This window comes from Paramormyrops kingsleyae, chromosome 17, assembly GCF_048594095.1.
Source record: "Paramormyrops kingsleyae isolate MSU_618 chromosome 17, PKINGS_0.4, whole genome shotgun sequence".
NCBI classification, from domain to species: Eukaryota; Metazoa; Chordata; class Actinopteri; order Osteoglossiformes; family Mormyridae; genus Paramormyrops; species Paramormyrops kingsleyae.
Window position 1 is genome coordinate 25,188,652 of NC_132813.1, and position 22,301 is coordinate 25,210,952.

The 22,301-nt window shown below is 40.2% G+C and overlaps 1 protein-coding gene and 1 long non-coding RNA gene across 6 annotated transcripts in view; one reads left to right on the forward strand and one right to left on the reverse strand.

The window, feature by feature from the left end:
- Window positions 1-1,188: 1,188 nt before the first annotated feature.
- Window positions 1,189-22,301, forward strand: part of nyap2a (neuronal tyrosine-phosphorylated phosphoinositide-3-kinase adaptor 2a) — a 70,004-nt gene continuing 48,891 nt past the window's right edge. The window contains exons 1-3 of one of the 5 annotated variants that reach the window (XM_072701141.1): window positions 1,191-3,606; window positions 3,727-3,842; window positions 4,833-5,047. In XM_072701141.1, coding sequence (XP_072557242.1) covers window positions 3,834-3,842; window positions 4,833-5,047 — 224 coding nt within the window. In that variant the 5' untranslated portion in view covers window positions 1,191-3,606; window positions 3,727-3,833. Of the gene's footprint in view, window positions 3,607-3,726; window positions 3,843-4,832; window positions 5,048-5,500; window positions 5,619-22,301 lie in introns of those variants that run through there. The other 4 variants (XM_023792863.2, XM_023792867.2, XM_023792868.2 and 1 more) reach the window with 4 other exon arrangements.
- On the reverse strand, window positions 3,502-5,314 carry LOC140578937 (uncharacterized). The gene is made up of 3 exons (XR_011983218.1): window positions 5,064-5,314; window positions 4,449-4,586; window positions 3,502-3,530 (listed from the first exon to the last, which is right to left on the reverse strand). It is a non-coding gene; the product is annotated as an uncharacterized lncRNA (long non-coding RNA).

Below are 22,301 nucleotides of genomic sequence, written 5' to 3' on the forward strand. Positions count from 1 at the left end.
GGTTAAGTTATTGAAAGGAGTTTCAGCCTGCTGTTTATGTTTTATCTTAGTGGCCTCGATGCCCTTCAAGTCTGACCTGGCTGTGCTGTAGGCTCCTGCATCTCCTGTTCTGTAAGCTGCATCCTGAGTTTTAAGAGGGTTACATGCTTTTCATATCATCCATGGCTTCTGCTTTTGGAAATACATAAAATAAATGAGGTTCTGGCTGTGCTTTGCAAGCCTTGGTAACATTAGTATAAACTTAGACCAATGTTCTATTTCTTATACTTGTGCATGTTATGTTATGATAGAATTTAGGGAGAACAACCTTAAGATCAGCATGATTAATCACCCATCACAATAAAAACACCATCAGGGTACACAGTTTCTTATTTATGTTGCTGTGCAGCTGTGGTAACACTAGCTTAGCATTAACATTTGGAGAAATGTACACAGCATACCATGAATTCTCTGCGTAAGTAAAAAGGCCTGCACATGAGCAGCAGAAAATCCACATAAGGGCAGCAATATTTGATAATGATGGTAGTATTTCAGCATCAGGAGTTATTGCTATAGAAGCACAGAACACCACCAGTCTTTTTAAGAGTCCAATGTCCTGTCCTCTCAGTAAACAACTAGTGCATCCAGCTAGCTTAATAGTTGTGTTTGGAGTGGAGCTCTCTAGCCACATCTCTGTCAGCAGTTAATTAAATTCTTCTCTGTTGTGAGTCACAGAGGACTTCAATCCTCGACCAGGCATATACAAGGAAAGTCATAGAAAGTGGAGGCTTGAAGCGGTTAGCTGTTAGCCAGGCTGAAATGCTGGCCAACTTGTCTTGTTTCTGCTTCCGTTCATAGCTGAGATCCACGCTTCTCCTGCTGCTGCAGCAATTTCTGAAAGGGACGAATATATCCCTTCAGGCAGTTACTGATTTAAGCCATTGTTTATATCCAGGTGTTGTACCTTCACGTGATAGCCGAATAAAAAGTATACTTAAAAAGATAATTAAAATTTAAAAATCAACTAAGATCCATGCAGGATCTCAGGTCTATCAGAGAATCAATCTAAGGGCAATTGAAAATCGAATGCCATATAGGTGAAGAACTGTAGTTGTTTTTTTTTGTATCTATAGAACTTCAAGGAAATTAGCAATAAATTTATAATTAGTTAATGAGAAAAAACTTCTTGCCATGTGCAATAGAATGTTCATCTTTCCAAGCACTCTTGGAGAGGATGCCAGTCCATAAAAGGGCAGGGGAACCCCATGGATGGGATGCCAGTGCATCACAGGGCTGGGGAATCCCATGTATGGGATACTAGTGCATCACAGGGCAGGGGAACCCCATGTATGGGATACTAGTCCATCGAAGACCACAGGGCATGGGAACCCAATAAATCAAAGGAAGGACCATATCAGAAAGGAAATCTGTGGAGTCATCTTTTTGTAACAATTATCAGAAACTAAATAAAAATTTTCCTTACTCCCTGTCACATTCTACAAAACATTACAGTTTTTATTACAACAGTTTGTATTCCAGTAAACATTTTCACATAACCTTCTCTGTTTTGATCTAGAAACATGAGCTCAGGATTAAGTTCCACACATCCAAACTTGAGTCAAGTGTCTTACACCTTAAATTATGTAGTGATTTCTTTTGGGATCATTTAAAACTATATACTCATTTTATACTCCACTCACTTCAATTTGAAGCCAATAGTGATTTATGTTCCAGCAATTTAAGTTGCCGCATTTGTAGAGATATAGGCCATTGATATTGAAAATTTGATATGAAAATATGAAAACAGTAGAAAAATATAAAAAATTCTTGATATTGTAATACATGATGTATGGATTTTAGTGGGCTTTGGTCTCAGCTCAGTAGGATAGTTATTTAAATACAAAACTGGATATCAGTCAATGATTTTAAGGTCTTTTCAGTAGTCTGTAATATTTCAAAGGGCCAATAATGGTCAGATCACGTGATACAAGAAGGCAACAGCAAACAAAATAAACATGCAGAACACCAAAAAAAAACCCACTCCAGCTGCTTCCTCTGACCTTAAGCAGTCTATTACTGTAGTATATCCCAGCAAAGCTATACAGACATGACCTCATAGCCCAAGAGAGACTATGGAGTTAATTAATTTATTTCAAAGAGAACAATGGTTTCCTAGGGACTGGCCTGTATCTGTACCAGGTGGGTAAGTGTCTAGCACATTAAACCCTAACAGAGGCCATAAAAGCCAGGGCTAATTAATTGAAGAGGTTAATGTTTTCAGAGCAGGACAGAAAATAGGCAGCTGCAGAGTGGCTTTGGCTGTGTAAGAAAGATATCTGCCTGTGTTATCATACCAGGGAAAAAACATCTCTAGTGTCCCCTTCCAGCTGCATATCTGATGTCCTTGTCTGCATATACTGTATAGTGTCCTCCACATTAAGCAAATTCAAACTAAAACATGCATGCACAGACACCAAGACCCCAAAGAGACGCAACTTTCATGATAAACATCGTACAACATCGTAATTCATATGAAATATGTGCAGTCACTCATCTTTGTAGGAGGAGGTTAGCTTCCACAAAGACACACCCACACAGAACTGTGCTACTGCTGAGAGAGACAAGACAGGGGCAGAGGGGAGCCATATCGATGGCTGTGGATTTGCACAGCTGCCATAGCAAGATGCTTTTTGAAATGAGTCCACGTCCCTGAGAGAGCAGGCTTGCTGTGGAGCATGATCTGTCCCACCCCCTCCTGCTTGACGCTTTCACTGCCCGCCCCCCTCTCTAGCCACACAATCCCCGCCTCTCCCCTGATGGAGCTGTCTGTGGTTCTGAAATATTATGTTAGCGGCTGCTGAGGGTAGAGAAACTACAGCACAAAGAGAGAGAGGGAGGGAAGGAGGGAGGGAACAAGGAAAGCAGATGAGATTTTCAGACAGTGCAGAGAGCTCGGTCTTTGTCTTCAGAAATGTGATTTATTATCTCTGATTAGTCCATTGCATCTATGACAGAAATAGGTAACTGGGAAAGCAAGAGTCACTCAGGAGAGCTAGCCAGCTTACTGCTCACGAGGACAGAAGGAAGCGTCGCATGTGAGTGCTGTTCAGCGTGTAGATGTCTCACGAGGGAATAACGGACATCAGGATTAACCTGGCAGGAGAGGAGAGAGAAGGCATTCGAAGCAAGATCAGCTGCTCTGCATTATCCGGTGGCTGTGCTGCTCTTTGCTTCTAGCTGCTCCATGTGCAGATGAAGTGGGTGCTGCTGCTTGGGGCAGCGTTGTCCATCTCTGCGTGCAGACAGGCTGAGGGGTTTGAGCTTTGAGCTGGGCTTGCACCCCAAGCTGACATCCTCCCCCATTCTATCATTAAGCAGTCTGGAAGAACACTGGCAGAGAAAAAGTGTTCTGCCAGCTCAATGACACAAAGATGGCTGTTCTCCTCCTCACACCATTACAGACTCTCCAGGTGAAGCCTCAGCTCAGCTCTCTTAGGGATGTGCTCCTCCTCTTGAGAAGTACTGATCTGTGAAGGTGTCGTTTCTTGATTCTGATGAAGTACATGAGTGGAGATATCAAAATCTGTCCATCAGAGCTTCAGACCAATCAGGGATTCAACCCAATCTGTGAGTATTTCTCTATAGTTGCATATGTTTAATTAATTGTGCCTTTTACACAGAACTATTTCTAAGATCGTGCAATCAAATGTAAAACTAATTTTTTCTATCTCCATCTTGGTTGCCTAGAAACTACAATTTCCTTGTGATTCCATTTTTACAAGACTGACTGCCAAAGATCCAATAGGAAGGCATATCTGTGGTTCTGGTGTTGGTGTAAATGAAAATACAGACCGATGAAGACTGTAGGTCTAAGGCTATACAATTTAGAAATGAAATATACATGGTTGAATCTATATATGGGAAATTGTGGCCTTACAGGGCTGTTCAGACTGGGAGCCATGGGAGATAAAATACATTTTCCTGTTTTTAAGTTTTTTTTTTTTTTTTTGCAACTCTTGGACGTAAACAAGAGCAGACCCTGCTCCTGATCTTCATGCATGCACATGCACATGCAGGTAGAAATAGTAATGTCCATATATTATAATGAACTACAATATGCTTAAAAACCATGACTAACTAAAGGTGAGGTGAGACTTAATTGTTTTGCATACAATGCTGCAAGTGCTGACAAGCAAGCCCACGCACACATGGGTTGATGAGTGAAGAGCAGGCCATGCTATTTGGCGCAGAAAATACCTTGGGAGAACCTTTAAGATTCCACTGTGGAAATGGCATAGAATAGAAAGCTGATTAGGCTCCATATTCAGTGAATTACTTGTTTAATATAAGAGCTTTTTGAGTGCAAATAACAATCAAGGAAACATAACAGCTGTAGGTGCAAAATTCATTTACATGCTATTAACTGGTGTTTTATAAAAAGGTTATGCTATGCTGCATGATTTTCTTACTGTAATAGCCGAGTGAAATATCTTGTGTAGACATGTAGTGGTATGATTAAATGATTAAATTGTCCCCTGCATGATGCCTCTGTTATAATGAGTAGGAGACTGTTCCTCCAATCAGAGCTCTCCAATGGCTCAGTGCACCTAGCAGGATAACAGAAAATACATACTTACAAAATGCACAGTACATACACAGTAAATTCATTCAGGATTAGCCATGAACACATGACAGAAGACAGATGTGCAAATATATGCACACAAAGATCTGTTTATCACTTAACATTTTCTGAAAAATAAGTCAATGTGATTTCTAGTTAGAATGACATGAGGTATGATCACGCTGCCCTAATTAAGGAATTTTTTCTTGTTCTTGTATTCTTGTACTTTTAGTCTAATTTAAGGAAAATGAATGCATTGGAGGAAGAAGCCACTTTACATTTTTGTCAGTATGTCGAAGAAACTGGCCTGAAGGCCTATGATGATTTAGTCATCCAGAATGCATCGGACATCGCCCGTGAGAGTGATCGGGTGAGGAATGAGGCAAACTGGGCCTATCTTCAGGAAAAACACGAGAAAAAAAGGAGGCAGGAGGAAGCCATTAAAAGGTAAATAGAGACTCACCTTATATCTTTATTTAACCTTTTGTATGTGAACACTAGAAATTCATTGCAAGCTGCCATCCATATGCCATAAATCCCACGCAAGTGCTTTCATCCTAAAATTAGCTGAATTTTACAGAAACCTGCATAACCATTAGGGTTGGGCATCGAGAACCGGTTCCAACTTCGAACCGTTAAAAAAATAACGATGCCATTGTAATTGTTTATAAAATTTGTTTTCGATTCCGATCATCGGTTCCAAACACGCAAGTTTTGGTTTCCATTGTGGCCACCGTATTTCCGGAAGTGCTTGCCGCGCGCTTGTTCAGTTGCAGCTATGGAGCACGGTAAGCGGCGCTCAAAAGTGTGGCTTTATTTCACACTAAAAAAGCCTGGGTCGGCACAGTGCAACACATGTGACAAAATGATATCTTGCACGGGAGGATGCACTACGAATATGACGAAACAATTAAGGAGTGTAGCGTGTTTGACGTGCTGCGCAGGTCCACTGTCTCGTCCTCCTCGGGCAACCCTGCGCTAACCAACGTTAGTAACGTTACCTCGTCACAACAATCAGGTAAGTGATTGTAGTTTAACAATAAAGCGCTTGACCAAATTTGGTGAACAACAACGTTACTGAAATATTTTTTTCCCTCGTAGATGAATGTAGCGTTATGCAAATTGCCCACGCTAGTAGCAGTCCTAATATTACTGCTGGTCTGAACGTTCACGGATACAGCCTGAGAAGGCAGACATGCTCATATTTCTGAACAAGAACTGTTTTTAATGAATTAAGTTTATACATGTACAGAGAGTCCAGACCAGGGTGCAAGTTCTGCATATATAAATCTGTTTTTTTGGTCTGGTGCAGAGGCATTCCTAATTTTCTCCTACATGGGCTGCAGCTCCTAAAACTAAAACTCATATTGAATCAAAATAAAATTATCCTCTGTGAAATCAAATGAGCCTGTGACATGTTTTGACTCCAGCCCACAAAGAATCGGAATTGAGAATCGAAAAGAACCGAAATCGAAAGGAAGAATCGGAATCGAAATCAGAATCGTTCAAATCAAAACGATGCCCAACCCTAATAACCATACTGTTCTGAGTTTTCAGAAGTGAATCTGAATGTACCTCAGTAACAGTTCTGAATCTAATGAATGAAGCCATTATTGAAAATTAAAGCGCAAGAGAAGGATGTCATAATGGTGTCGTAAGGTTTAGATTTGGATGGCTTGATATCCTGCAAACCCTGTTGAGTGCTGTGTTTGTCTTGGAATAAGCAGAAGGAGTATCTAACTAGCATAATAAGGGCAGTCTTTTTATTGTACGCTTAGCAAGCATATAGCCCTCAGTTGCTTGGCCTGGTGAATCATAAAAAAACCAAGTATAGTCAGCGACTAAGAAAAATCACTGGACCGTTCATCAAGGCCATAAGTAGGTCTATGAGACTAATAACTAATTAAAATAAATTGTTGTAAAGCTGAGATTAAGATTTAATTGCCATGGGGTTTGGGGTTTGAGGCAAGATGGTTTTCTGCCTGGTGACAGCTGGGGTCACTGGCTGCCTATAACATCTCAAGACTTTCATATTTGGTCCAGAATCCAGTTTGCTAGTTAGCTGCCACTGGCGTGGTTGTCTGTCATGGCCATGCTCACCATGACATGATATCATTGTGTATTCACCCACACCAGCACACAATGTATTTATTCTCTGCCTGGTTGATTTGTAATTTGTAATTGTTTCTAATTGCGCTCTGGCTTCTCTGGTTTTTTGGTTTTGGTTGCTAATAATGTGACCTTAGTCCCTCAGCTCTGTCATTAGCCATTCCCATTATAACTTGGCCTTTGAGTCCTTCTTAGCTGCCTCAGCTATGGTTCCTCAGGTACTGAGTGCTGGTAGGAGTGCCTGCTGAAGAGTAAAGGTCTGACATACAGAAAACCTGGAAATGTGGGTGTGCACATTCAGAAAGTGTTCTATCAGTGTACAGTGTTCAGGACCTGCTTAATGAGTTCTGATTTTTCTGAACTCTTTCCTGTTGTTGTGACTTAATCAACAGTAGTGTACTTAAGTTATTTATTATTAAGTCAAGTATTAATAACAGCATCAACAACAATAAAAACAACAACAACAATGATAATAATAATACAGATGAATATGTGATGTTCTAAAAATTCATTTTCAAGTTTCATTTACCAAATTCCATATTTTAACCATTTATCACACATTCTCTTGCAACTTTTAAAACTATTTTTTAAATTATGATAATCAACACACAAATGTCATTTTAACTATGGTGATCCAACAACTTAAATCCTATCCAGTATATCTGATTGTTTTTGTCAAAGGCCTCGTAAGAGCCTTACTTACATTTATTGGGAGATTTCCAAAGAAGATGTAGTGGATGTCAGCAGATGTATGTGTGCGGTGTGTGACAAGAACCAAAACAAACCAATAGCCGATCAAGAAGACACCCAGTACATAATGTATCTTACATACTGTGTTGCACATACTATGTTGTACAGTTATGTTTGACCCTCACGTCCAGAATATCCAAAATATTGTACATTCAGATTGACTCATGTTCTCACTTTTGGAATGCTACCTGGACGTAAGTCAATGGACACCTTAATAAGAAAAGAATGAACAGCACATATCTCCATCAAATTAACGGGACGTGTGCCTGTCTATTGCGAGAAAGATGGTGGAGAGTGCAGTTTGGAGATCATGTTAAAATGAAAACTGTTGTTCATTGTGTTCCTGACATACATGAGGGGGAGAAAGTCAGCTGACCTGTGGCCTGTACTACGAAGCGGGGTTACTGGCTTATCGGGGTAACTTGTCGGATTTAAGGTACCACAGTTTAAATGGACTTCATATTTGCTCACTTACATTTTGCCCAGACTACCTTAAATCTGACAAGTTACCCCGATAAACCAGTAGCCCTGCTTCGTAGTACAGGCCACTGCTGTCAGTAGGAGGCAGGGATGCTAACAGCACCATGATAGCCTGTTCTGATTGGGAGCGATACTCCTGTCCCACCCACCAAAGGGCCCACAAAGTATCTAAAGTTGTTAGTTGTGTTTTAATGTGAGTGAGTGGTCCATTTGAAGCTCCTCAGGTTTATCTTGAGTTTTGTTTTCAAACACCATGATGACAATACTGTGGAGGGTACAATGGAGTAGTTGGGGTTAAGGGCCTTGCTCAAGATCCCAAGGCTGAATTCACTCCTGCTGACCACAGGATTGCAGTCATAAACCACAGAGCCACCACAGGGGGCACAGGGATGCTGTTCAGCTGTACACTGAAGCTCATCTTTCCAGCATGCAAAACCAAACTGCAAACATGGAATTCAGTTGGAGGACAAGCAACCACAAATCCATGTTGCTGGAGGTTATGGGTATTGATCTCATTACCTCTCGCATGGTAAAGGAGTGCTATACTACTTGACCTAACCCTCCATTCAATACCACCTAAGTACAGAGGTTTAGCCCACCACAGTTCCTCATTCATCTGCTTTCTGGAAGGCAGGTAATTTGCTAATGCCAGAAGGTCTTCTTGTATCTCAAGCTCATGTGGCCAGATTTGATAGGGCCACAGTGGGAAATTTCAGCCAGGACACTGGGGTACCACCCCTACTCTACACAGGTTGATCAAACACTTCAGTTAGATCTAGAAGCATAACATTCTGTGCATCATGCAGTGAATTATCACAGCATTGGGATTTTCTCCATAGCATTAGTAACAAAATCTTTTACCTGCCAAATAACAGATGCAGCAAATTCTGGCACACACATCCCAGTTAATATACAAAGTACTCATTTGTGGTATTTAATGTCTCAATGCCTGTAGTATGTGTCTAATGCTTTATACAGACAAACAAACAAACAAATAATCAATCTCCTTAATAAACTTTCAATTCACATATACTTGAGCCCCAGCCCTGCACATTTTTGGGTTTCCCCTAATTTAATACACCTGATTCAACTTCTTCGCTAAGTACCACCATTTCTTGAATTGCATCAGGTGTGGTGGAACAGGGAAAGAACTAAGCTGTGCAGGGCTGGGGTTCACCAGGACTGGTGTTGGAGACCTCTGACATACATATTACCAGTGGTGCTTATGGCTGAGTGGTAGCTATAGAGTTGTTTGTTTTCTGAACTGTAACAAAGCTGTTCGTGTTTGTTGACTGGAAGTGAATAGCTCAGTGGCAGTAAGGTAAAGATACATGCTCTCTTGTCCTTGACAATCATCCAAATTGTTAGATAACTTTTTATGTACATTATATGGATGAAAATCTACACCAGAAAATGCATATCATCTTGTGAACATCACCATCTAAATTTATTCTGTGGACCTTTTTGCAAACTTCCCAGGAGTAAAACTGTGGGGTACAAGATTTTCTGAATATTCTGGGATAGACACTAGCCTCCCCTGGTAAATTTTATCCGCAGCAGTCTGGTAGCCGGTCAGCTAAATATATTGTCCAAGATAAGATTAAAAAGAATGCAAAGACATTTCAGATATCCATCCTGTTAATGTGCATCATGGAGAAGAATTTCATAGTTTTCATATGGGATAGGAGCTATCTGTTATGAGGACAAGACGGACACTGAGCTTCAGGTAATCCCGTTTATTAAGTATGAACAACATAATGTTTGTGAATCTCCAATTCCACACTGGAGTCCCAGGATTTGTGGTTGCAGGGTTCCAAAACTCAAGACAGCGAAGATAACCAGGGGACTGAACCAAAATCCATAGTTGGTCTTCCAGGCAGGGATTGGCGTAGGTACAGAGGGGAACAGGCAGAAACTCAGAATCTGGGAAGCGTAGCAGACGTCAAAGCACAGATAATCAGACACAGAAAAAGCGCTTGAATTCAGGGCACACCGTGAAGACCTCGCACAGATCAGAAAACTGAGATACCAGATATAGCGCACTGAAACAACGGGGAACTAGGAACAGCTGGGAGAGGAGTGTCCGAGACCGGAGCAACCGGTAAAACTAGAAAAACTGGAGGACAGGCCGCAAAGCCTCGGGGAAGCCCTATTGGTCGGAATCCCTGGGGGGGCGTGGCTTAGATGGCAATGCGGATTCTCCAGCGCGATCCATGACACTATCAATTTTGAAAATGACGAATTCGCAAAAGATTTTGTGGCACCCCTGGACAAACGTTGTGTCACCCTAGATGTTCAGAATATAGTACAAAAATGGTGTGTCAGTGACACAGCATTTTTTTTTTATTATTATTTTTGAAAATTATTTTGGGACAATATAATTGGTTCACTTTTTTTTCTTTGAGAGGTAGGGAAATTGTGTAAGGTTGGCTTGTAATACTATTTTCTTTAGACTGCAGTGGTTTTGTTTGGCAAAATTCAGAATCTAGCAGAAATGAGAATCACACTTGTGTCTCCCCAAACTGTGGAAGAGCAACCTGTGATAGTGGGTTAATCGAAAAAAGTGGATATGTGTTTTTTATGTGGCTGTAAATAAAAGCTCCCATTCTGGATTTTTGTGTGAATGTACTGTACAGAGAATCTGCTAAACAGCTGGTGTCAAAACTTGCTGACCAGGAGAGGTGTTGATCACCGTTTTATAGTGTTTGTGGAAAACGATCGATTGCCAGTTAGGGTGAACACTCTTCTGGATTTTGTCCAGACAGTCAGGTTTTTCAGCTGTCTGTCTGGCCTGCTGTAGGGGGTGCAGTGTTTATTTTCACAGCATATTTTGATTCAAGTTTTAGTCTTAGTCCATTGATGAAATGCAACTTAGTTTAGTCATCTGATTTTGTTTTAGTCATTGGAAATTACAGGATATTTAGTCGACTAAATCTACACTGCATGCAGTCAATGAAAGTAACAGGTTTAGTCATAGTCTAACACTTGCATGTACACACACACACACACAGATTAGTTTACCTCTAAACACTTTAGTTTCCTGAAGAAACCAACTGTGAAGTTGTCATTATAGCGAGGCATTAGGTTTGAATATGCAGACTTTAAGGACATAGATTTAACTGTTGTAATGTGAAACATTGCAGTTCTTTGCAATTCTAAAATGGCATTATATGAACTGTATTTATCATTAAATAAAGTATATGTAAAAAACTAAATTTTGTCTCAAACAAAATACTTGCATATTAACACATCTTCATTCATACTATTCATACATATTAAAAAATAAACTCAAGAGTCTTCTTATCAAGTATCAGACTGTCATGCAATAAGGGACAAAGGACGTAGGAGCAGGAGATGGGGCAAACAAATGAGGTTTTATTCAATTAATAGACCAAAACAGAAAGGAATAGGATCACGGCAGGGCTGCCAACTTTGGTCAGCTGTCTGGATTTATAATTAGAGACTTTTTTAAGTATTTTGAAGTCTGCATACTCATTTACAGATTACAGTTTTTCCTTGTACATAGACTGTTGGGTTTGCAAACCACCCCAATGCTTTTGATATAGCTAATTTTAGGTTCATAATAGAATAATATAAATTTGCCGTAATATTTTTTGTGTTAGACTTAGAAAGCGTGAGTATAATGACAGATGCATGACAGTTGGCAGCCCTGGATCATACTGGATCAAAACCAGGAGTACAGAACCCTATTATGGAATGCCTTCGGGGTCAAAACCCTCTGAATCAATATATCAAATTTATACGAAAAAATGTTACCTGGTACCTTGAGCGGAGCTTAGTAGGGGACTCGTTTATGATGTCATAAGGGTATCCCTTATTCTGATTGGTCGAGGGGTTATATCCATATATGGTATCAGATATGCTTGTGCCACGTATTGCTGATAGGGACCACATGGTTTGGGAGATAAGGGGTGCTGTTAAACTTTAATAGAATGAAAATACATTACATGTATTTATTAATGTGTTATTTTTAATTTAAGGAATAATAAAACAGCAGGATGAATGTAAGCTAGCGTATACACGTCCAGCGGGGGTCCGACCGCAGCCACGTGCTGTTAGGAGTAGGCACAAGCGTCCCGGCACTTTGCGTATTTTAAAAGAGGAAAGCACTTAAACTCGTTATATTTAGCTAACATGTTTAAAGAAGAAAAACTTTAGAGGTATTTATGCATCTTAAAAGAAGAAAGCACTTAACACTCATTATATTTATTAAGAAGAAGAAGAAGAAAAACTTTAGTGGTATTTACCAGTGTTTTATTTCGTTGTTAGGTTGAAGAAAGCATTTAACCAGCAAACTTTTAGGAGGAATAACCTTTAAGGCCGACACCGACGGTAGATGAATGCGAAATGAGCAAGCCCCCGCCTCTCTGGCATGTGCGTCCTGTCTCTTCAAACAACGCACATGAAATGATTTTTGGAGGCGGTCGCACTCGTGCATCCACACATTTCAAAATGGCGACACCAACCGGGCTACACGTGGCCTGTTATTTAAATAACAAATAATTCCCTTTAACCATAAAGTTTTTTAAGTAATGAAACTGTTTTTGGCCAATATGTTATTTAAAATAAAACATCCTAAGCATTTCGACACCCAAGAATCAAGGAATAATGCAGCCAATCCTTGTTAAAATGAGCAATCATGCTATGCAAATATACATCCAGGGCCACTGGTCTACAGGAGAGTAGGTGGTACCATATCATACTATGCAAATATACATCCAGCTCCACTGGTCTACAAAGGAGTGAGCAGTTACAGAAGCTGGGGGGCGGGGGGGGGCAGTTTCCAAGATGGCGTGTAAGTTGTCTTTTACTGAGCTCCTGCACAAAAGTTGCAAAACAACTGAAAAACGGCTAACTGAGATACAGACAAACTAAAAGCAATTTCACAACGACCTGCTGCAACCTAATGTCGAGTCGTGACAGAAAAAGAATTCACAACGCCAAAAACAGCACCCCTGAGGTCCAGAAAGGTAAAGTTAACACTCTGATAGCATCGTGCCACAACTACAGCAACATGTCAACAGTGACTATCGTGGCTGAAGACTTTCCTTAATATTGTACTGGTGACCTCGTGCAAATCCCCGGCTGCTAAAAAAGCTCTTTATGGGCTGGAAAATTAATCTCCACAGGACATAGTTGTCATCCATACCCTATCCAAACTCATTAATGAGCGGGCTGACTCCATTGAAAAGCTGGTAAATGAAAACTCTAAGAAAATAGATGACAATTCTTTGAAAATTGAGAGCCTGAAGATAACGTTGGACTTTGCATGCAGTGAGATTAAAGACACACAGAAGAGGGTGGATAATGTCGATACTCAACTCAAAGAGGAAGAACAGACATTATCTAAACTCCTAACGCGCGTTTCTGATCTGGAATCATACTCTAGAAGGTGGAACTTATGGCATTCGTGAAAGTCAAAACGAAAATGTGAAGGATAAAGTGGTGGGACTGTGACAAACCATCCTCCCGGAGGAAAAGCTCAAAGCTACCAAGGTCATCGACATTGCACATTGCCTCGGGAAGTTGGCACAAGTGAACACCAAGCCAAGAGTGTGGTGTACTGGTGCCCTTTGGTAAGGTTTTGTGGAGGCGTTCAATAACACAGCCGACATCAGTGTTTTCAAGCACAAATCAGCGTCTCCTTTTTATTCGGTTCCTTTTACTATAGTTACACAGAACTTCTACCTAAACAGAGATCATAGTGCCATCTACTGGTTAGGCATATAAGAACCTAACAAAGAGCCATCATCAATCGGTTTTCTCTGCGATCTTAGAGATGCACTTTGGAGGGCTGCAAAAAATCATCCCTTCTTGCATGACAACAAGCTCCGTTTAGCCCAAGATTTGTCACAATCAGCCAAAGAGGCCAGGATGAAGTTTTGGCCCGCAATAAAGAAAGCACGAACTGAAGGAAAGTTTGCTTACTACATTGGGACGCGTGCGTTCATCGATGGACAAGAGTTTACCTGATCTGTGACTCCAGTCTGCAGGAGGCTGCTCATCGTGATGGTTGGCTACCTCTGGGACAAGAGGACTGCTTTTACATACTTTAAAGATTGTGAGTTCTTTACAGATTTGACAGTTGGTCTGCACCCAGCTTAGGTTCATATTAGTTTTTTTCCCCAATTGATCATTGCTACAGTGCAGTGTTTGATCAATGTGCCCGTTACTGATTCTTGTTTAATATCTCAATTATTTAGTTCTCAAAGCAATTCATTATCTATATTTTCGTTAAATTCCACGGGGTTAAGAAATATCATTAAACGTAAAGTATTATTTTTATTTGCAAAACAGCAGAACACAGATTTATGTTTTTACCAGGAATCTCACTCAGTTTCAAAGGATGTTAATGTTGGAGAAGTCAGTGGGGTTATGATCTATAGTTTTCCCATTGCAGTGAAAGATCAGCAGGTGCGTTAACTTTAAAACATAGATTTAATGTTAATATTGTACACACAGATGCAGACCCAAAAGGACATTTTGTTTGTCAGGTCATTGATCACAATAAGGTTACTTTTATTATTTTAAATGTGTAAGGGGTTACAACTCATGTGCAAAGTACATACAATTGTTTATGGACATAGAAAACAGGCTTAAACACTGGTTGGTTAATTTCCCAAACTCTCATATAATAATGGGAGGGGATTTCAATGTAGTCTTAAATCCTCAAATAGATAGATGGCCACATGTTTGCAGTACTAGAAACACTTTTCTTAAATCTTTCATGGAAAATTTTGATTTGGTGGATGCATGGAGAGCCAAATTTCCAGATACGGTTATGTTCACCTGGAATAACAAAGACCGTACAAGGCTATCCCGTATTGACCTTTGGTTGGTCTCCAATAGTAATAAAGGGCAGGCTATCACAGTGAATATTTTCCCCTGTCCCCTTAGTGACCATAAAGCTATATCAATCTCTATAAATGTATTCCCCTCAAATAGTGGCTCTATCAAGGCCAATTATTGGAAATTAAGCAACTCTCTTCTTGGTTATGAAGAAGTGAAATCCAGTATTTCATAATTAATTGCACATTTCTTCAATAAAGCCAAAGAAGATAATTCATTCTGTTTAAACTGTGAATTATTTAAATATGAGTCTTCAAAGTATCTTAGGAAGTTTGGTGGTAACCTTGCTAAGATCAAGGCTGCTGAGGAACAGAGCATTATTACCAAAATCTCCATGTTATCTCAGATGTCCTCAAACACGTTAACAGAAGAGAACAAAATAGAGTTAACTAATTTGCAAGAGAGCTTGGGTGGAGTGTATAGAAGGAGGGCTGAAGGCACTTTTATTAGATCATTGAGATGGTGGCTGGAAGAAGGCGAGCAGAACTCTGCTTATTTCTTCAAACTGGAAAAATATAGAGCCAAAATGTACACTATTAATGAACTTAAAATTAATGGCACTATAACTGATGACCCTAAAATTATTTAAAATTTTTGCTCCACCTTTTACAAAACACTATACAAAACAGATTACTCTGAAGGTGATGCACAAAGTTTCTTTAATTTGTTACAGGATATCCCTCAACTTGACAAGTCAGAAAAAGACATTTGTGATCTTCCTTTATCTCTAACAGAGGTTGAGAATTGTACAGGTCTTTTAAAGGATAACAAATCCCCTGGAACAGACGGTTTAACCTCTGAATTCTATAAGCTATTTTCTAGGGGTGCACCGATCGATCGGCGCACCGATCGATCGGCCTCGATCACGTTAATTTGAGGGGATCAGAAATCGACCATATTCCCATGAGATCCACCGATCTTAGTTATATGCTTTTAACTCTTTGGGGTCGAGTATGTCGTCGACGACATCGCGTACTTTTCGCGTCTATTTCAGTTTATAAATATCTCGCTGAAATCTTAATGTATAATCATGAAAAAAACGCTGGCTAAATCCGTAATCTGTCTTCTTTTCAAAACGTCCATTGTCGGAAGTATTAAAGTTTTTTTAATTAGGTTAAATCGGCAAAAGAGTAAACCATGTCATCTTACTTTGTTTTACCTGCATCGGGGGCGTGTAGTACCGCTCTCACCCGAAGATCGCTATTCACATTCTAAATAGCCGCATTAGCGCGTATTCAAATCGCATTCGCATGGTAATTTGATTAACAGCGCAACGGTGAAACGCGATCCAGATACATCCCCTTCAGCGCCATAAAAGGGGGTTGGGGACGTGGCCAGGTGACAATGTCTCATTCATACACATGAAAGTTGCTACATATTCAATGAAAGGAGCCAGAAATAGTTACATGAGTTAGGTTTTTCTTATTTATTTATCCAAATTAATGTTGCATCTACACCATTTAGTCATCTTCATGTAGCCAAGACTTTGGTGATCAGATATCTGGGATCAAAACAAACTGCCAGCATTGCTTACTATGTACTTTTATAATGTTTCTGCAAGTGTTCCAAACTGCATTTTGCAATGTCTATACTTTGATGTCAAATTTCAAACTTAACAAAAATCTGACATATTTACAATATATATTAAAATAAAGATGAGTGTAATGGCAAAACAAATATATAAGAAATAATTTATTTGCCATGAATTAAGTGTGATGAAATGTGTGATCATGCCCCAGTCAGTGAAAGTGTGTTTCCTACCCCTATGCCCCAGAGGGTTAAATCAGCCTTTTCTCCCATTCCCGAGAGAGGTGCAGTGCAGGCTGCCTCCCTCCCTATTTTTTGGACAAGTGTGTCATAACAGCTATATATATATATTTTTTTTTACAAAATTAGAGAAATTAAAGTCTGGAAGAAAAAATATGATTTTGTAGTTCAAACAGCAATGCTCATTTATATGTTCATTTATATTTGAGGACACTACCTCATGTTTTGTGAGTATTCATATCAATTTACTCAATAAAAATGGAAACATTGAAGTAACTGTCTTTTAGTTATGAAAGAAACAAGATCGGCAAAAAAAAATCGAGATCGGCAGGTAAGGTTGCCTAAGGATCGGTGATCGTTGATCGGCCAGAAAACTGCAATCGGTGCACCCCTACTATTTTCATTATAGCTAGCATTATTATAGCTTTTTAGTACAAGTGTTTAATGAGAGCTTATCAGCCAATACGTTACCATGGAGTATGACTCAGGGTTTGATAATTCCAAAACCTCATAGAGACATACTTTTGATTGATAACTGGCGCCCTATTTGTTTGCTGAGCAATGACTACGAAATACTGGCCCGTATCTTCGCCAAAAGAATTAAAGTCGTAATTGCTTCAGTTATTGATGAGGCCCAATCAGGGTTCATGCCCAATAGGTATATCTCTGACAATATTAGGCTGATTTTAGACCTTATTGATTACGCGCACTTAATTTCTGAAGACAGTTTTATTTTTTTCCTAGATTTCCGTAAAGCTTTTGACACTGTGGAGCACAACTCATTCACTCAGGAAATTCGGATTAGGTGACTTCTTCTGTAATGCCATAAAAACTCTCTACAATAATGCAAACTGCTCTATAAAACTTAAACATGGTTCTTCAGCTACTCTGAGTACTTTTGCACTCTGGGTAACAGATCCCTGCATCTCGAATCTATCAGGATTCTATCAAACTGCTGGCATTTTTTCTAACGGTGATGACATGGGCACAGCGCGAGTCGGTGACACAGGGTAAGCATTGGACTGATTATGGCAGATTGTACAGGTCTTGCCCCGCTGTCTCTGGGGAGTCGGTCCGGGCAAACACTGCTGTATTTAAAGGCTGTAGGAGCTAGTGAGTATCAACATTCATCAAAAACATTTTAAAAACTTTGGTAGAATAATTATTTTAAAATCAGTATAAAATGTGTTATAAAGCATTTGCCCAATGATCATTAATAAAGAACTTAAGCATATTATCCCACACGCGCTCGGACTGTAGCAGCAGAAGAGTGTTTTTCTTATAACTCAGGTAACCAACGGTCAAGAATTTAGGATATTGTTCTTTTTTTATTTTAAAGAAGGTGGACATTATTATTTAATTACATTTAATAGGAACTAGTAAGCTGCATTTAGAATTAATCGCTAGATGTACCATACTGATAGCCTGTCGTACGACCTACATGGTAAAAGCATATGGAACCAAAGCGGGGTCAATAGTCTTTAAAAGAATAAAATGCATTACAGGTATTTATTAATGAATCATTTTAAATGAGTTTTAAGGGTAATAACTTTTATTAGTGTGCTTTTAACTGTGCTCCTGGTGCATCGATCTTTTCTAGCTAAAGATGAAAGTGGGTCTGTCGGCTTTAAATGGTAACGATAGTTGTGTTTGTTAACGTGTTATTTTAAGCAAATGCGCTATTTTATGTCAGTAAAAACACAGCCAACATGTTTAGACATGTCAGGCGATGAATGTCCACAGCGTGGGAAACGGGGCCTAGCAAGCCCTCTATTATGTCATGAGCGATGTTTTTGGTAGGCTGCCTGGTGAAGCAACATGGTCACCACTAGCCATGCCATATATGGTGCAGCACATGCCAGCAAAATGGGGTCATTAGTCTTTAAAAGAATAAAATGCATTACACGTGTTTAATAATGTACTGGTTTAAATGCGTTTTAAGGATAATAAAACTTTTAGCTGTGTAATTTTAACGGTGCTCTGGACTCATCAGTGCTTTCTAGCTAGAGATGAAAGAGGTTAAGGCGTTTTGTAAATGGTAAAAAAACAATAGCTGCGTTTTGTTAACTTGTTATTTTAAGTAAATGCGCTATTTTATCTCAGTAAAAGCGTAGCCAGCATGTTTTTTAGGGCAAAATTATATGGTCTAGTTTTGTTTCACATGTTTAGGCATGCCAGACAGCCAATGGGCGCAGCAGGGGAACGGGGCCTAGCACACACACACACACAAAGGCTATTGTTTCGTGATTGATAAGGCCAGCTTATGCCAGCGGGGGCGCGGAAGTAACATATTCTCGCAACATGATTTTAACTTTAGGTCTGTGAAAGTAGGAGAACAATATGTATCCAAGCTCCAAAACACACTAACTTAGGCGTTAACGCACCTTATTGTGAAAAACCAGACGGAAATAGACTTGTAAATTTTAAAGAAAAGACATTAACAGTTTTTGTTAATGTTTAAAGGTATAAAAAACTTTAGCGGTATTTGTTAAATTGGCAAAATTGCGTTATAATAACATAAGAACATAAGAAATTTACAAACGAGAGGGGGCCATTCGGCCCATCAAGCTCGTTTGGGGAAAACTTAACTAATAGCTCAGAGTTGTTAAAATGTTATCTAGCTCTGATTTAAAGGAACCCAGGGTTTTAGCTTCCACTACACTAGCAGGAAGAATATTCCATACTCTAACTACACGCTGTGTAAAGAAGTGCTTCCTCACATTTGTTTTAAAATGTTCTCCCGCTAATTTCCACTTATGGCCACGAGTTCTAGTATTTAAACTAATATTGAAATAGCCATTTGGCTGAACAGCATCCAGACCTGTTAGAATCTTATAGACCTGGATCATGTCCCCCCTTAGTCTCCTTTGCTCAAGGCTAAACAGATTCAGCTCAGCTAACCTCTCCTCATAAGACAGTCCTCTAAGACCAGGAATCATTCTTGTAGCCCTTCATTGCACCTTTTCTAAGGCAGCAATGTCCTTCTTAAGGTATGGTGACCAAACCTGCACACAATATTCTAGGTGGGGTTTTACCAAGGAATTATATAAATGTAACATCACCTCACTTGACTTAAACTCCACACACCTAGAGATATAACCCAACATTCTATTGACCTTTTTTATTGCTTCCCCACACTGGCGAGAGCGGGACATGGAAGCATCTACATATACACCGAGAACTGTTTACGTGGGTGGCTGTTTATTTCTATTTATTGTTCTTATTTCGGTCAGCGTGAGTGCTTGTCTGTCCTGTCTGTTAATCAACAGCGCGATTATTACCGACGGAGAGCTGCGGGTGTCGCGTGCGCGGCGTTTTTCTGTCCGCGTTTAAACTCCGTAACGAACACCCGCGGGGCGATTATAACTAACAACATCTAACGTCGGTATCGCTACCAAGCGTCGGAAAAGGACAGTTGCTCCTGAGCTTTGCTCGGTCGCCAGTCGGGGCCGGGAGGACATTTTCCACTTTTTTCCCGCTCCGGCAGTAGCCTGCTGTGAGGGGGTTTTTGTGGTTTTTCGACCTCCCAAGAGCAACTTCGATTTCGCCTTGTTTTTAGTTCATACTTGGTTCAGGCAGAAGTTCTTCTGGTAAGTAGTAGTAAGTTTATCAGGTTTAAAATTTTTAATAAAATAATAATTAAGTTCCGTTTTAACACAAGTAATAACTTATTTTAGTGTACTCCGCACGTTACTGCATTTATTGTTACGCAAATTAATCTTTATAGTTAAATACACTATATAAATTTACTGGGCTGGGAGTACGGGGTCATAGTGAGTTAGTTAATTATGGGGCCAGCTCAGTGTTGCGTTTGCAAGATGTTTGCCCTTCTGGACGTTAGTGTCCAGTCGGACTTCATCTGCGAGCGATGTAAGCTAGTGGACTCACTCATGGTCAAGGTTCGCGACCTTGAGGAGCAACTGGCTCGCATCCAATGCAACAGTGAGTTAGATGAGCTAGTTGATACGCCGTTTAGGGAGACGGTGTGTACGCCACTAACGGGGGGGAGGGAGAATGAAGAGCAGAGAGGTCGAGAGAGCTGGGTGACCGTAGGTCGTAGACGCAGGAAAAGGCGTACACACGTTACAGAGGCGGCATCACCTGAGGTGTCTGTGTCTAACAGGTTTCAGGTGCTTCCAGCTTTAGAGCCGGAAGGGACTGGGGAAGCAGGTGGGCCCTTGGGCACTGAGGAGCCCCCTCCCCCCAGAAAGAGGGAGGTTGTGGTAGTGGGGGATTCAATTATTAGGGGAGTAGACAGTTATGTGTGCACGCGTGATAGAGGGTCCCGTACGGTGTCTTGCCTGCCTGGTGCCCAGGTAGGAGACCTTCCAGATCGTGTGGACAAGCTTTTGGCCCCAGCTGGGGTGGATCCAGTTGTCGTGGTGCATGTTGGCACCAACGACATAGGCAAGGGTAGAAGGGCTGTTCTGCAGGATAAATTTATAGAAGTCGCCAATAAGCTTAGAAGCAGAACGTCCATGGTGGTATTTTCCGAAATACTCCCCGTGCCACGCGCAAGTGAGGCTAAGTTAGCTGAGATAAGGAGATTAAATGCGTGGCTAAAAGGATGGTGTAGGAAAGAGGGGTTTAGGTTTATGGGGCACTGGAGGACCTTCTGGAACAGGTGGGACCTGTTCAAGCCGGATGGGTTGCATCTGAACCGGAGGGGAACCAGTGTATTGGGAAGGCGTATTTGTAGAGTAGTTGAGGAATGTTTAAACTAGGGACTGGGGGGGCAGGGAGGTTAGTTAAGTATGTAACTGGGGGGAAACGGAAAGCCCAAAAAAATCATATTATAAGTAGGCACTGTAATAAGCCTACCCTTTGTTGTCTGTATTTAAACGCCAGGAGTATTAGGAATAAAATTCATGATTTAGAGGCTCTTATCTCATTGGACTCTTATGATATTATAGCAATAACTGAAACGTGGTTGAGTGATAAGGATGGACAAGAATATAATATGGATGGTTACACATTGTTCCGTAAAGACCGTATAGGTAAGAAGGGAGGTGGTGTTGCAGTATATGTAAAGGAAATCTTGCAGGCAAGGGAGCTTACTGATATAAGTAAAAGTACGGAAGCTATATGGGTAAAATTAGATGCTACAAACTCAAATAGCCTAATTGTCGGTGTTTGTTACAGAGCACCCAATGTAGCTGCTGAGGAAAGCAGATTGTTATACAGTGATATTAGGATTATGAGCAATAAAAATGATGTGGTAGTTATGGGTGATTTTAATCTACCGGGGATACAGTGGGACATTGTTGCTGGCTCTTCTGAAAATGAACTTGAGATGGTGGAATTAGTACAGGATTGTTTTTTTACTCAGTTTGTTAACACCCCTACCAGGGGAGATGCCATTCTTGATCTTGTTTTGTCTAATAACCAGGACAGGATTGGTAAATTAGATGTTTTAGAACCACTTGACAGTAGCGATCATAACATGGTTAAATTTGAGGTTAAGTTTAGTGCCCGAAGAGCAAAGTCCAAATCAAAAATATATAATGTTAGGAAGGCTAACTTCAATTGTATGAGATTAAAACTAGAAACCGTGAACTGGATGGAGTTAAATAACAAAACTGTTGAAGAGGCATGGGAATTTTTTAAAAGCACATTATTGCAAGTACAAGAGGACTTCATACCTGTTTCTAGCAAGAATAAATCTAGGAAATTGCAACCTAGGTGGTTTAATAGGGACATAAAGTATAAAGTAAGGAGGAAAAGG